At 33.6% G+C, this 13,645-nt stretch overlaps 1 protein-coding gene across 1 annotated transcript in view; it reads left to right on the forward strand.

Annotated features, from left to right (window-relative positions):
* LOC145673197 (phosphatidylinositol phosphatase PTPRQ-like) overlaps positions 1-13,645 on the forward strand; it is a 55,069-nt gene that overhangs the window by 11,668 nt on the left and 29,756 nt on the right. The window contains exons 2-3 of the mRNA XM_081742668.1: positions 6,663-6,730; positions 12,616-12,838. Of these exons, the coding sequence (XP_081598794.1) occupies positions 6,663-6,730; positions 12,616-12,838 (291 nt within the window). The remainder of the gene's footprint in view (positions 1-6,662; positions 6,731-12,615; positions 12,839-13,645) is intronic.

A 13,645-nucleotide genomic window follows, 5' to 3' on the forward strand; every position in this document is an offset into this window, starting at 1 on the left:
AACCCACGCTTCTGCATCACAAGGTTGCTGTTTCGCGCCATTCCGGGAGAACTTTATATATATTTTGTAAGTGCTTTTTAGACTCATGCATATAGGCTATTTAACATATTTTGGTGGAGTAATTTTGTAATTCATTGGCATTTCGTCGCGTTTCTGCCACCGGTGGCCCACTTGTGGTATAATTTTCATAACGGAAGTGGGGCCACCGCCGATCATTGCAGTGGGGCCATCAATTTTTGGCGAGAGGTCGCTAGTTACCCGTCGATGGTCCACCGATGCTTACGGCGCTGGATAACTCTAAATTAAATTTAATTAGGAAATAACTATAGTTGCTATAAGAACTAGTTTTTGAACTTGGTCTGTGTAATATTTGTCGTTTGAGGCAAACATTTCTTAAGTTCAACTTCGTATCTTCGGGAAACAGTAAACCAAAGATGATCGGTTCGAGCCCACAACCCAACGTTCATAATCGAAAGCATTCTGTAAATCTGCATTTTCCTCTTTTAAGTGTAATAAGATATGTTGATTCGTTATTAACTGTACTGTAAAAACAATTCATCATTGTGATACTTAAGGATAAAGTATTTCGAAATTATGCATACATGGGAGCACATGGTAGTTGCCTGAATCCAGTTATAATCAATGCCCTCTATTTCCTTCGTGCAGTTCAAACCGATTTCCCTGCAAGCTGTTACACAGCGACAATTAGTCTAGTTGTCTACGTGTCGAACTACTGAGACAAAGGACGAGGGATTGAATCTCGGAGATGGACATGAAAAATTTTATTACTTGCAGAATTATACATTTCACCCATAATAAAATGAGCATTAAACAGTTTGTGTTTCCGTGGAAAAGTAAGAATTTATTTCAAGTTAAACTTGTGAGCAGTGAAGCAAAACGAATTGGGCTCATGGTTGTCCGAATACCTGACGATTTGAATAAATCATACGACGCGCCTTTGGTATGGAGTTAAAGAGCTTTCTGATACGTATAAAGAAATCTCACTGACCTAAAATCCATTACGAAATAGAACCTACCAAAAGCTTCAACACCACGTCTGCGTCACTTCGGTGAACGCTGTATCGAAACTTCCTATATAAATTTCAATCACTTGACGTCTAGTCAGTTGACCGTACTTTGGTTGTTAGCTAACTATATTGAAGGGGTATAGACAAAAAATATGCAAAATCCATTTTTCAATTTTGTCAGGAAACGAACAAAATGTGACGCCCTTACGTTTCAGAATTGTTGAACTTTTGGGGGGGAAGAGGTAGATTTCACTCATCTGCTGTAAGTAGTGACTACTGCTGTTAACCATTGCTTTCTTTCATTTTCGTTTACACATCCTATCCTCTTTCAAGTTCGGTTCCACATGCCATTCCATTTAGTTTATATATTCTGTTCGATTAAATACACATTCCTCAATCTCTTATAATATGTCCAAATTAACAAAACGGTTATCTTGCTTTCTTTCTAATAATGACGATTTAAATTTCAAGAGAGTTCATTTTAAATAAACTTGCAACAAATTTGTTAATTTCTACGAGCATTGAATTCTTCCTCATTGTGTGGGGAACCGGTCAAAACCCCCGTTCATATATATTCTTCAGTGGTTACATTCTAATAATAATAAATATTTATGCCAAAATTAGATATAATTGCAGTATACGACGGTTAAGTGGATAATAAAGCAGTTCAAGCCAATATCTTACTTCAATATGTGTCGTAGATTACAATTATCGTTACAAGAAATTGAATATTCGCATCCAAAATTGATTTTATCTAGGTATGATGGATGGGGATGCACACAAGACAAGATTTGAGGCCTTCTCGTCTCGACAATATGCTGTAAAAGTGATGTGTTGACTCGAAAAATGTATATTTTTCTATTGGAAGAGCTATTCTCGACTCGAATTTTGTCAGGAGAAGTCTGTCTCGACTCGACTCTGTGCATCCCTAAGGATGGACAGTTTGAAGAGCCCAGTATTCCAAAGCTGTCGGGGTAACCAATTACACCATTACGCAACATCTATTTCAGATACAACCATTATTATACATTTCATTTTCACAAGCTTCTTCTTATAATAACTATATCGATTTCATACTTAAATTCAATTATAGATAATTGTTTCTTACGTAGTAGCTAATATTCATGCTATACAGTATAAAATAAGTACACATTCAATGTAAGTAAATAAAACTGTAAGATATTACAGATTACTGGCATTGCGATTTAATCCGATTTTAAGCAGTACATATTTTCTACATAATTGTTCAAATTGCTTTATAACAATTCAGATTCTGATGTACCTTAAGTTTTTGTAATGCAAAAATAAGTACAGGTATATATATATATATATATATATATATATATATATATATATATATAGGTGTATTTTAGGGGACTTGATCCCACCCCTACCCGCGAAATTTTATGTTTATTCAAATAAAATACTTTAAATTGAATGAAATATCTTGTAGAATGTTCACATTTCCAAGAATGAAGTTAGGAAAGCCCCCCGAAATATATATGTGAATAATTTTCAATTTGGACTTTTGGTTTTAGGTATTCAACTGTGTCCACATTTCTCATTTTAGCGTTTTCGTATATGAATTATGGACATGGCGGGCTAGTAAATGTGACAGGGATCTGAAAAGTGACAGTTCGTCGGATAATGTGTTTCCAACCACTTCACAGTAGAAATTTATATTTATAAAAAAGTTCTCATATATTTAAAAAAAGAAAGAAAAACTTTAACTCTCCGCACAGAGGCTCAAACCGTCGCCCTTCGTTTCAGAAATGTCAGTAGCAGTACCAAACCCGCTTAACCACAGGCGCAACTTACAAGAGATTGTGTTATAATATTTATAATGGAATCGCTCCAAGAACAGGTTCCTACTTGGAGGTTTAAATGTCCATTTTCTGTCGTTTTCAGCAATTTCTACTTAAGATAATGGTTGATTTTGCATATTGGAACTGTGCATGAGGTGTGCAATCAATATTAATCTCAGAAATAAGTAGTTCTGTGTATAGATCTGCGGGAATTGTGACGGATCTAGGCTCACTTTTTTGGACTTAGTTTCTGAATGAGTTTCCAGCTTTTTGTGAACATGTGTGTACCACTCATGTTAGCACTATAGTAAAACTCTAAAGCTTACTATAAAAACTAATAAAAGCTCCGGATGATTTGTTTGACCAAATTTAGAAATGTACTTTTAGAAATGAATTAAAATAGCTTTTGATATATATTCAACAATTTAAAGAAATAGAGATTTCTGTTTCACATACATAGCAATGTTGCGTGATTAATGCCTAATGAAAAGCATGTTAACGTGTGGATGTTTAATCGTACTAGACATTGCACGTAATATTGTACACATTTAACATATAATCAAAAAATAAATAAATATAAAATTGATTTAGACACTTAATATATGATACTTGAAACGTGAATTTCTTCTTTGTATCCCGTGTAATCTAAGTTTTCTACAGGATTATATTTAAAAGTAGCAAAGTGTTGCTATACTGCAAACATCAAAGCATACAACAATTTGGAACTATTGTGATGAGGAACAACAAATTATATATATATATATATATATATATATATATATATATATATATATATAAAAGGATAGTATACACCCTTATAATCTAGCGTAACAAGCGGGATGTTGTTTATTTAAAGTGGGATCCGGATTATGTGATATATCGGACTTTGAATTTATTCCGTTTAGAAATCTAACCTAACAACAAAGCTCAGTGACTTAGTTATACGACTATGAAGAGTTAATACGACTATAATGTTAAAAGAAGCCTGTGTTGCGAAGTGTCAATTAAACTTGGAAAACTAAAACAGTAATACAGCATTTTATCCTTTTTAAATAAAATATATTCTAGGAGTATTTTATTATACTAATAGTAATATTAGGATAATAAGTGTGATTTTCTGTTAGTGAACACAGCTGTCAAGAAGAATGTAGTAGAGAATAAATGAAAATTAGCAGAATATGCATTGCAATTTGATTAAATAAATTTTGGTGCTATGTATTATGTCATCTGGCAGGTAGTATTGAATAAAATTCACTCTAAAGGCAAGAATTAAACTATAATATTGGAGTTCATTCATTTAAGTTTATTGTACCTTTTCACTACTGAGACTGTATGAAACAAAATCTTATGCTTTAAGCGGTATCGGGATCATTATTTGGAATAGATAAACTGGAATAAACTTTAGGAAACAACCTAAATGGAGATTCAACCAGTAACCACATACGGACGACACCTAACTACGAAGGAGTGTATGGTTTACGTAAATTGCATGCTCAAAAATGAAGATAAATAGAAAATTAGAAGCTGTAAGATGGTACTATATATGAATTTTTCATTTTGTACTAGGTGAACATGCGCTCCCTACACAGCACATCATTCACATATGAGCATGAATTTCCTTGTCATTCCTCCCAACATCTGTACATATCCCTTTACAGACACAAGTGAGAGACGTCTTGATAAAAATCGGCATGGGGTGTCATTAACGGGAGATTTTTTCGATTATTTTGTCTATTACTCGCACCATTTGTAAGATTTGACCTTACTTCCAGTTACTTCCTAATTCATATATGATTAATATTTTCTTTCTTCTTGCATGCATGTAATAAGCAAATACTTTACATACACAATTAATTATAAGGCTAGTGTTATATAGTGTTCATTGGGCAAAACACTCCAAACAATAAAGATTCACCTTAGACTGCAGAATGGTTATCCTTCGTTTTTCATTATCATTTGCCCATGAAACAAACGCCTGAGAGATATAGAACCACTGTATACAAATAGGTGGTGTTGGAATGTATAACTCGTATTACATGGTGCTTTACTTCTTAAAATTTCAAAATTTCCAGTGTATCCCTAAAAATGTAGTAAAGAAATGAAGGTCATATACTGTTTTTAAATATTCAATTAGAACTGGGCAACCTACACAAAATTTGCAATCGATCAGTGAAAACGGCATCTTTCTAGAGCCTATGGTTCCCGAGAACTCACTGCACAAGAATTAGTCACAAACATAAACCTCCATAAACACAAACTTTTCTAGCATTTTAATATGCAGATAATTTATTTCGAGGCTTTCAATACGAGATCGAGACAAGCATCTGCTGTTCGAGGCGAGACCGAGACAGTATTAAGTGTCACCATCCCTTGTAACTAAGTTTCGGGTGGTCAGCTTTTAGCCATGCTGTTCTCGCGTGCAAGGGTTTGGCCACGTGACATTTTGGAACTGAGATTTTGGCCGATTATATTACGGTCACGAGATTTTATCTGTATAGAGACAGCTACTAACAAAAATTCTGCTTTGTACAGTTTATATTCTATACAATTTTGTTTAGTCATGTTATTGTTCTAAATCGTTGTATATTGTTATCCGTTTACGTCATATATAACCTATAACTTAATTTTATACAACTCGAAAATATTACTATTTTTTCCTACTTAAGTTTTTCGCAATCAGTTATTCTGTCTCCTCGATATGAAACCTTCGATTCTGTGTTTTACTATCATTTGCATCTACAGTGGCTTCCTTCTAGACTTACATGTGGTATACGAAAATTTCTTCCTTTCTATTACTGCTAACTTTGCATTTTCCTCTGTTCTTTTTGTATAAATACTTCCGTGGGGGAGACTGAAGTTTTATTCGTGGTGGGAACTCATGTGGTTCGGAGCCCAGGTTAAGATATAGATCCATGTTTGATATAGCCTCGGCTCTGAAGAGACGCTAAACTTCTTATCAATCAACTAAGAGAACACTGCAGAAAACATAGAGTAGTCTGAACTCCTGCTTTCCCATTTCTTTGTTTAAAACAGACGACATATGTTCTTTGGTTTATCGTTAACATAATTACAAAATGTCAATGAATTGCCTCTGCGCTTACCATCTTAACCGTGCTACACTGTAAAAAATAAATAAATAAAACAGTATTTAAACACTTTTAATACAGATGTTGAGGAGGTAATATATCAAGTGTGTATGTATATAGAATGTGCTTCGCGTGTCGAAAAGCGTTGATGTATGACATATTTAAAACATTTCTTCTCGTCAAACAGTTTCGAAAACGAAGTGATGACATACATTTTGTACATATTGTACATACATCTGGGACAAACTTGGATAACACAATATCTACAAGGAGTGAATATGTGTCATCTGCAGGTGTTCAAAGAGTGTCTTTAATGTGTATAGTGTCCTACTGTGTCTAAAAGTAGTTTCTGTATTTTTTGCAGTGTACCAGAAGCACATCTAACGTATTGTTGTTTCTAAATTTATTTGATCTGTTCAACCGTATTTGTCTATTGTGACGGATTACTTAAATTCAATTGTTTAGTTTTACAGTCAAATTTATCGTGCGTGCGAGACAGCTGTCAAGCGTAGTTGGTTCCGAAACATTTGGTGACCTTTCCTTTATAAAGTTTATCTATTTTCCTATTTTTTTTCTTACTAAATTGATATATTCTAATTCTGATTGAAATATTAAGCGAACATTTTAAAATACTATAGAAATAATATTAGTAAAAGATAAACCTACTGTAGTGATGTATTATTATCAAAATATACCAAATAGTACGAATTAATCATAACATACATTGGACGTTTTCTTTTCAGTGCCATCTGTTGATTACGATTTTACCGTGGAAAACGTAACTGATAATTCATTTGACATAAAGTGGAAGGTAAGAATTTAGCTTTTATGGTATTGATACTTATAAAATATAACCAAATATAAACTAGCCGAAACGATCGTTCTTTACATGAAAAGGATAGGCTTATAGGAATTATTTGAACCACCTCAAATCTTAGAATACGTAATGAAAATGTAGTGTTAAGAATTTCCCCCTTCCCACTCCTATCCCGCCCGCCTTCTCACTCTCATAACAAAGGCGGCTGAACTTGAACTTGATGGGCATCATGAGGTCATAGTTCATCTCAGCAACTTTCATAACTCTGGATAGTTTTCTATTATTTTTACATGTGAGCCTAGTTTTACTCTCACAGCCACTCCTCCTCATCATGCCCATGGAGGATGAATTCGGAATTACACAGTATCGCAAGTTCACTGTGCGTCTTGCTGATCCAGTAAACTATACATTCGAAACTAATATTGGCCGTTTTACTCTATTTTTATATGCCACTCCTACCAATTTCTGTGACGGTATGGATGAATTTGGCTTTAAGCAGCATTAAGAGTGTTACAATTCATCTCAGCGATCCCGAAAAATATGAATTGGACGCTAACATTTTTCGTTTCTGATTATTTTTACATGTAACCAATGAATTTGATCTTAAACGGCATCGTTAGTGTCACTATTTATATCAGCGACGCCGAAAACAACGGATTTGGAACTTATATAGGTCGTTTAGATCATTTTTACATGTTAACACCTTCTCACCTTTACTCCTTAACCCTGCTCATGAGGGATATAGCCTACTTGTATTTAGACTTTAACGACATTAGGAGTGTCACTGTTTATCTAGGCGACTTCGATAATTATGGATTGGACCCAAATATACGTCGTTTTCGTAGGCCAGAGCCACTCATGTGACCAAATATCATGATAATCGTGCAGCAATTTAGGATTTTATACATGGACAAATTTTAAAATCAACAACTACATTTAACATTACAATTTACTATCCATTTCATAAAGATAGGCCCCTGACTTCGTGGTGCTCCATGACGTTCAGTCAAAACTTATATTACATTGTCGTACCTCGTTGGAATTGTTGGAATGTTGTCTTTTCAATATTTAAGACATAAACATTTTCTTTGTACTATGTAGTGAGAAAAAAATAAAAATTAATGAAAAAGTGAGTATTTTTTCGTACTTTTTTTGGTAGATCAATGTTTATAGGACTATATCTCAGAAAAGAAATCACGTGAAATAATTTCCTGTGTACAATATGTAGATGCATCCATTAACTGTAAGTTGTGAAAAATTCAATTTTCATCACTTGATACTTTTTGTGTAATTAAAACAAATGTACTACGCTCTGATCTCCTTTTCCATGGTAGGTAGAGAAACGTACAAAACGCTGTTCGAAAATTTGGAAGTCAAGTGTTCCAAATATTTGAATCTGTTAACAAAAAATGTTTAGTTGGTAATTTATTTTTTAATTTCTTTTTTTTTTTTTTACTTCAACATATTCTCTGCGTTAAGCGGTGAGCCATGTTGCAGCCCAACCTTTAAATTCCCCGCGCTTATATGAAGATACAGCATACAGTAAGTGGAAGTGCGGCAACGCTGTCGTACAATGTTGTCGCGTTCAGGAAGCCTGTAGCGCGAAGCCTACTTCATAAAGAATGTAATAGGCAAAAGTATTTATTATAATCTTTCACAACATCATAAAAATAATAATAATGCATTACATATCTCAATGTAATCAAAATAAAACGTTGAAGTAAAACATTCAAAAACTCATCTCTTAATCTATTTACTTCATTCACTTTTGTAATGGGTTTGTTGACTCATCGCTGCTCCTGCTATCTTCCTGAACACTTATTAACAATGGCTCCATTTCTACCTCAAGATCTATCAGTATACACTTTCCAGCTTAGGAACATGTTAAAGGTTAAAAAGAAATGTAGCCTTGGCAATCACGTGTTCACCCAAGTTCTGTGATCAATTCCCCTGCTGAATGTACAGTAACACAGAATGGGTCCTTTGTTTTTTTTAGGGCTGTATTTGCGTCTAATCACGTCGCACTGATTACGTCTTCAACACTTCCCTTCCGTTCGTAGGCGTCAAAACTTACACACGCATATATATATATGGATATTCCTTTACGAGTGGCGGTATTACAAAAGGAAGAGGCAAAATTTTTAGCGATAATGGAATTGCAGAACTGATGAATGACTCCGACTCAGACGGTTATGAGTTAGTAATGAATAGTAATGACATTGATTAGTCTGTGCTCAGTGGCGTATTTGGGAGTGAACAAAGTAGTAACTCGGTTTCAAGTGAACCTGAGGCTGCGCCGGGAAAGAGAAAAAAACGTGTCGTTCCTATTCAAAAACAGATTCAGATGTAGCTTGGAGCGATAAAATTCAAGTAAACGCAAAACCCCTGTTTAGTGGTGTCCCGGGAATTGATCAAAATGCTGGGCTATCTACGGAGTATTCCACATATAAAGTGTTTCCGCTGTTTTTACCGATGAAGTTTTATAGTTAAAAAAAAAGTTGAGTTGATTTTGAATTGAACGTCTTGTTCAGCAGTGAGGCTATATGAGACGTGGACCTACTGATAAACGTGGAATCCAAACTTAAAGTACGTAGCATCCGCAAGGTGAAAGGAAGTTTTTAATAAGTATTAGCGTTTATTACAGGAATGCAAATAACCACTCTCCCGGGGCGTGTGGTTCATCAGTGCGGGCGAGTATTTAATATCATATGGAAGTTAAGTAAATTATTTTTATTATGTGATGTGGGCTAGTAACTTTTTTCTTGGGCGAGTAAACTTTTGTTGCTTATTTGCATCCCTGGTTTATTGCCTGATATATAAAGTTGGACTTTGCGTGGGAAAGTGCTTCGAAATGTAGAACACTAAAGAGAAGTACTGGGACTCCTAGATCTGAAAACAGATTTTCTGTGAAGTGTAAACTCAATATTACATATCAACTAAGGTTGTGTCGTATAATAAAGTTTGTGCTTGTATTTGTTTCTGTGCAAGTGTATTTTGTACTGCGTGCAGTAAGTGAAAAACTGACAAAAAGCAACAAATTTTCGATGACCATCACATGCAAATCCAAACAAAATAAGAGTTCGCTTTTCTAATTTTGAGCACTTGGCACATTTACTGCACATCCTGTTAATTTCTAAGAAATTGGTTCAAAATCTGTAGAGACATAAAATTTTAAATATATCTAAAAAGTGCCGGACAGTGTGCATGACAAGTTTAAATACCCGTCCGGCTGAGAGTGTATAGCGCCAGGAAAATGTGGCAACGTAGCACTCCGTATAAACTGCGATAGGAAAGGGCGCAAAGCTGAGAAAATCATAATGTCATATTTGTGATTGTTTATCTTTTAAAACAAGTCAAAACAGTTTGGTTGAAAAAGCTACTTTAAGATCTTTCTAAAAGTTTTTTCAGATTGTAAATACACCGCAGCAATTCAGAGATAATGATGTCTCGCTTTTTACTGAATAACAAGAAAATTACTGCGTGTTAACTAATGAAATTTTCAGAACTTACAGGTAATATACGCATCTACATATCGTGCACAGAAAACTATTTCATGTTATCTCCTTTCCGAGATATAGTTCTATAAACATTGATTTACCAAAAAAGTACGAAAAAATACGCGCTTTTTCATTAATTTTTATTTTTTTTCTCACTACACAGAACAAAGAAAATTTTTATGTCTTAAGTATTGAAAAGACAATATTTCAGCAATTCCAACGAGGTACGACAATGTAATATAAGTTTTGACTGGACGTCACGGCAGCACCGCCAAGTGAGGGGCCTATCTTTATGAAATGGATAGTAGTACTTTTTTCATTCACTAATTTCCTTTCCTGCGACTTGACATTCATGGGATATGTCATGACATCCTTTTCTGGAATCAAATCTTTAAACATAATAATTACAATAAAAAGATATAGCATCAGCAAACATAACATAACGAGACATGAAACAAATTAAACATATAATGAACAAACAGTAATAATCAAAAATAATAAATTAGTAATTGAAATCAACATAAAATTTTAACATGTAATTAGCATTTCGGGATCATTACAGATCCTTAGGTAAGTTCATATTATATCACAATTGACATTTAGCACGGTATATGATGGTTGGTGAATTGATATGCTTGATTTGATTGTGGAAACAAGGTGAATATATTGTTAATTGCATAGTCATGGCTATTTAGGTTTCACGTCTGCAATCAAACTGTGAATACTGAAAAATGTATTTCATTCATTGAAATTTCATATACACGTATGAACCGAGTTCAGATAATCAGTAATTTTCTCATAATTATTAATATTAAAGTCGAATGCATCTTAATTTAATCTAATAATTACGTTATTACGTTTTCAATTCTGTAATCCATGTAAAAGTGTGCTAAACGGAATTAAGTACTCGTGGCTTTAACTTCGTGTTTTCAAACTGTATTCATGTTGTTGAACATCAGTTTTGTCGCTTCTATATTCAGTTCAACTTAACCCTTTTCCAAGTTTCACTTTTGGATCACCATCTTCTCATCATAAAATATAATACCATATCTCCAAAATTCGTCGGACTTTGCATATTACAAGCACTTGGATTAAAGTGCATTTGCAAAGAAACTCGGTTCTGACATTTCTGAAGTGAGACCATAAAAGCTCCGACAGTATAATTACTATTTGCCTCCCTGTATTTAGTGATGGCCAATGAGACCCTATACCAAGAAGATTAGTTTCCTCATCTGGGTTCCAGTGCGAAATGCATAACTCACCCAGCCTGTTACCTTGTAGCGCCAATACGGATAGCATTAACATTTCGCTGCAAACAGCAGTCAAACTCGTCTAACCGGAAGATGTCATCCAATTCAACTTGATATGCAAACGGCAGAACAGTAGTGAAGAGAAATTTCTTCACTGACCTATGAAGAAACGCATTTCGTACTACGTTTAACAGTATGTGCAGACACTAGGCAGACAATAGGCACTGTGAAACATTTCGGAATTCTTGAGCGAGATTTTGGGTCTTAGTTGTACGATCCAAAATTTCCACATGCATAAGATATGACGTTTTGGTCATTGGTCTACAATGCTATTCGAAATCTGTCACCTAAATTTATATGTTGCTCTCTTTTTAGCCTTAGATTTCAAATTCGCAACTTTATTGCTATATTCTATCCAACACGTCAACAAAATTTGCTCTGTGTAAATTCTAATTAAACGTTTAAACATGTTGTTGTAGTAGCCACCGGCTAATACCGTATTTCAGTCAATGAATATTATATTAACCTCTATGTTCTTAGTTTTTTAATGTTGCCAAGGAATGAAAGCAGCGTACATGCTTTCACGAAGCTAATTTCAGCATTGCATTTAAGCTTTGGCTGTACAAGCACGAAATATAATGCAAAGAAAACGAATAAATCATTGGATTGAACGATTTCTTTTTAATGTGCGGGTTGGAGAAGGATCACTTAGCTTTTATTAAAGATTTCTATTGAACCATTTGCCATAAGTGCTCAATATCTTGTGTAATGTTTTAGTACATACAATACGCATATAATATTCAGCTGTATGAATTCAATATGAAGATCGTATGTGAACATGAATATTATTTCAATCTTAAGGTTAAGAGGCATTTGTGCTGGAATTTCTACAGAAGCCTAAGGAATTTTAATATGCAACAACAAGTATGGCGAATGAGAAATCTCAAAATGACATTTGTTTCAGATATTATCGATTTACACTACCAGGGAGAACATTGTGCTAATTTAAGCTTAATATAGGTACCAATACAAATCCGAACACCATAAAATATTAAATCAAAAATGATTATTTAACTTTATATACTCTTCACAAATATTTTAAAACTATATTTTATTTTGTTTCTTTTGTAAGCCCGCTCCATCTGATCCTAGAGATTGTACAATACTTGAATATGAAGTTTACATAAAAGAAGATTGGAAGTGGATACTGCACAGTAGACAAAACGGCCTAAATAGGGAAGCTCACTTCATTAACAAGCTTCCTTACACAAAGTACGAAGTAAAAGTGAAAGCCATTACATTTGAAGATCAAAGTGAAATGTCAGATGTGTTTACAGTAATTACCAACCCCGGTGGTGAGTAGGTTGCATTGTGACTTGAAATAGTAGTATTATTATTGGAAACTTTAAAAGAAATAGCACTATACATACATACATATATATATATATATATATATATATATATATATATATATATATATATATATATATATATATATATATATATATATATATATATATAGATAGATAGATATATAGATATATATATATATATATATATATATATATATATATATATATATATATATATATATATATATATATATATATATATATTACTACAAATGGAAATTGCTTTATAAATTCTACGTACTTATAAATTTTTATTTTACATTCTAATTAATTTAAAGCTCTTTCCTTGTACAGGTGGCTAAAATTTATGATAAATGTAAAATAGGTGGATGGATGTTTAGATAACATAAACAGCAGAGTACCTTACATGGCTTATATATGTAAAATGAAAAATGATTGATTTCAGTTTGTCGTTCTTTCACACCACGAGGCTATAAGAAAGGATCTACTGCTCTAACAGAAGCCCGTACCTATGTGGATGCGTCTTTATCCTTTGTTATTATTGACAAAATACTTACTTTGTCAACAACGTTATTCTTAGCACATGACATTCAAAGTAACAGTTTAAATGTCCAATGTTTATGGGACGATGCAACCAATTAATTTTATTTTCCGGTTACTATATACAGGTTGCTTCAAAATAACACCGACAACGTTTGGGTGGTGATTCAAGACTCCAAGATAAGACAAAAAGTATAGATCAACCTGGGTGCACAAGTGTTTCCTTTGGGAGTGATAGGTTGCCGAAAA

This window comes from Thermobia domestica, chromosome 16 (genome assembly GCF_964235325.1).
Source record: "Thermobia domestica chromosome 16, izTheDome1.hap1.1, whole genome shotgun sequence".
NCBI classification, from domain to species: Eukaryota; Metazoa; Arthropoda; class Insecta; order Zygentoma; family Lepismatidae; genus Thermobia; species Thermobia domestica.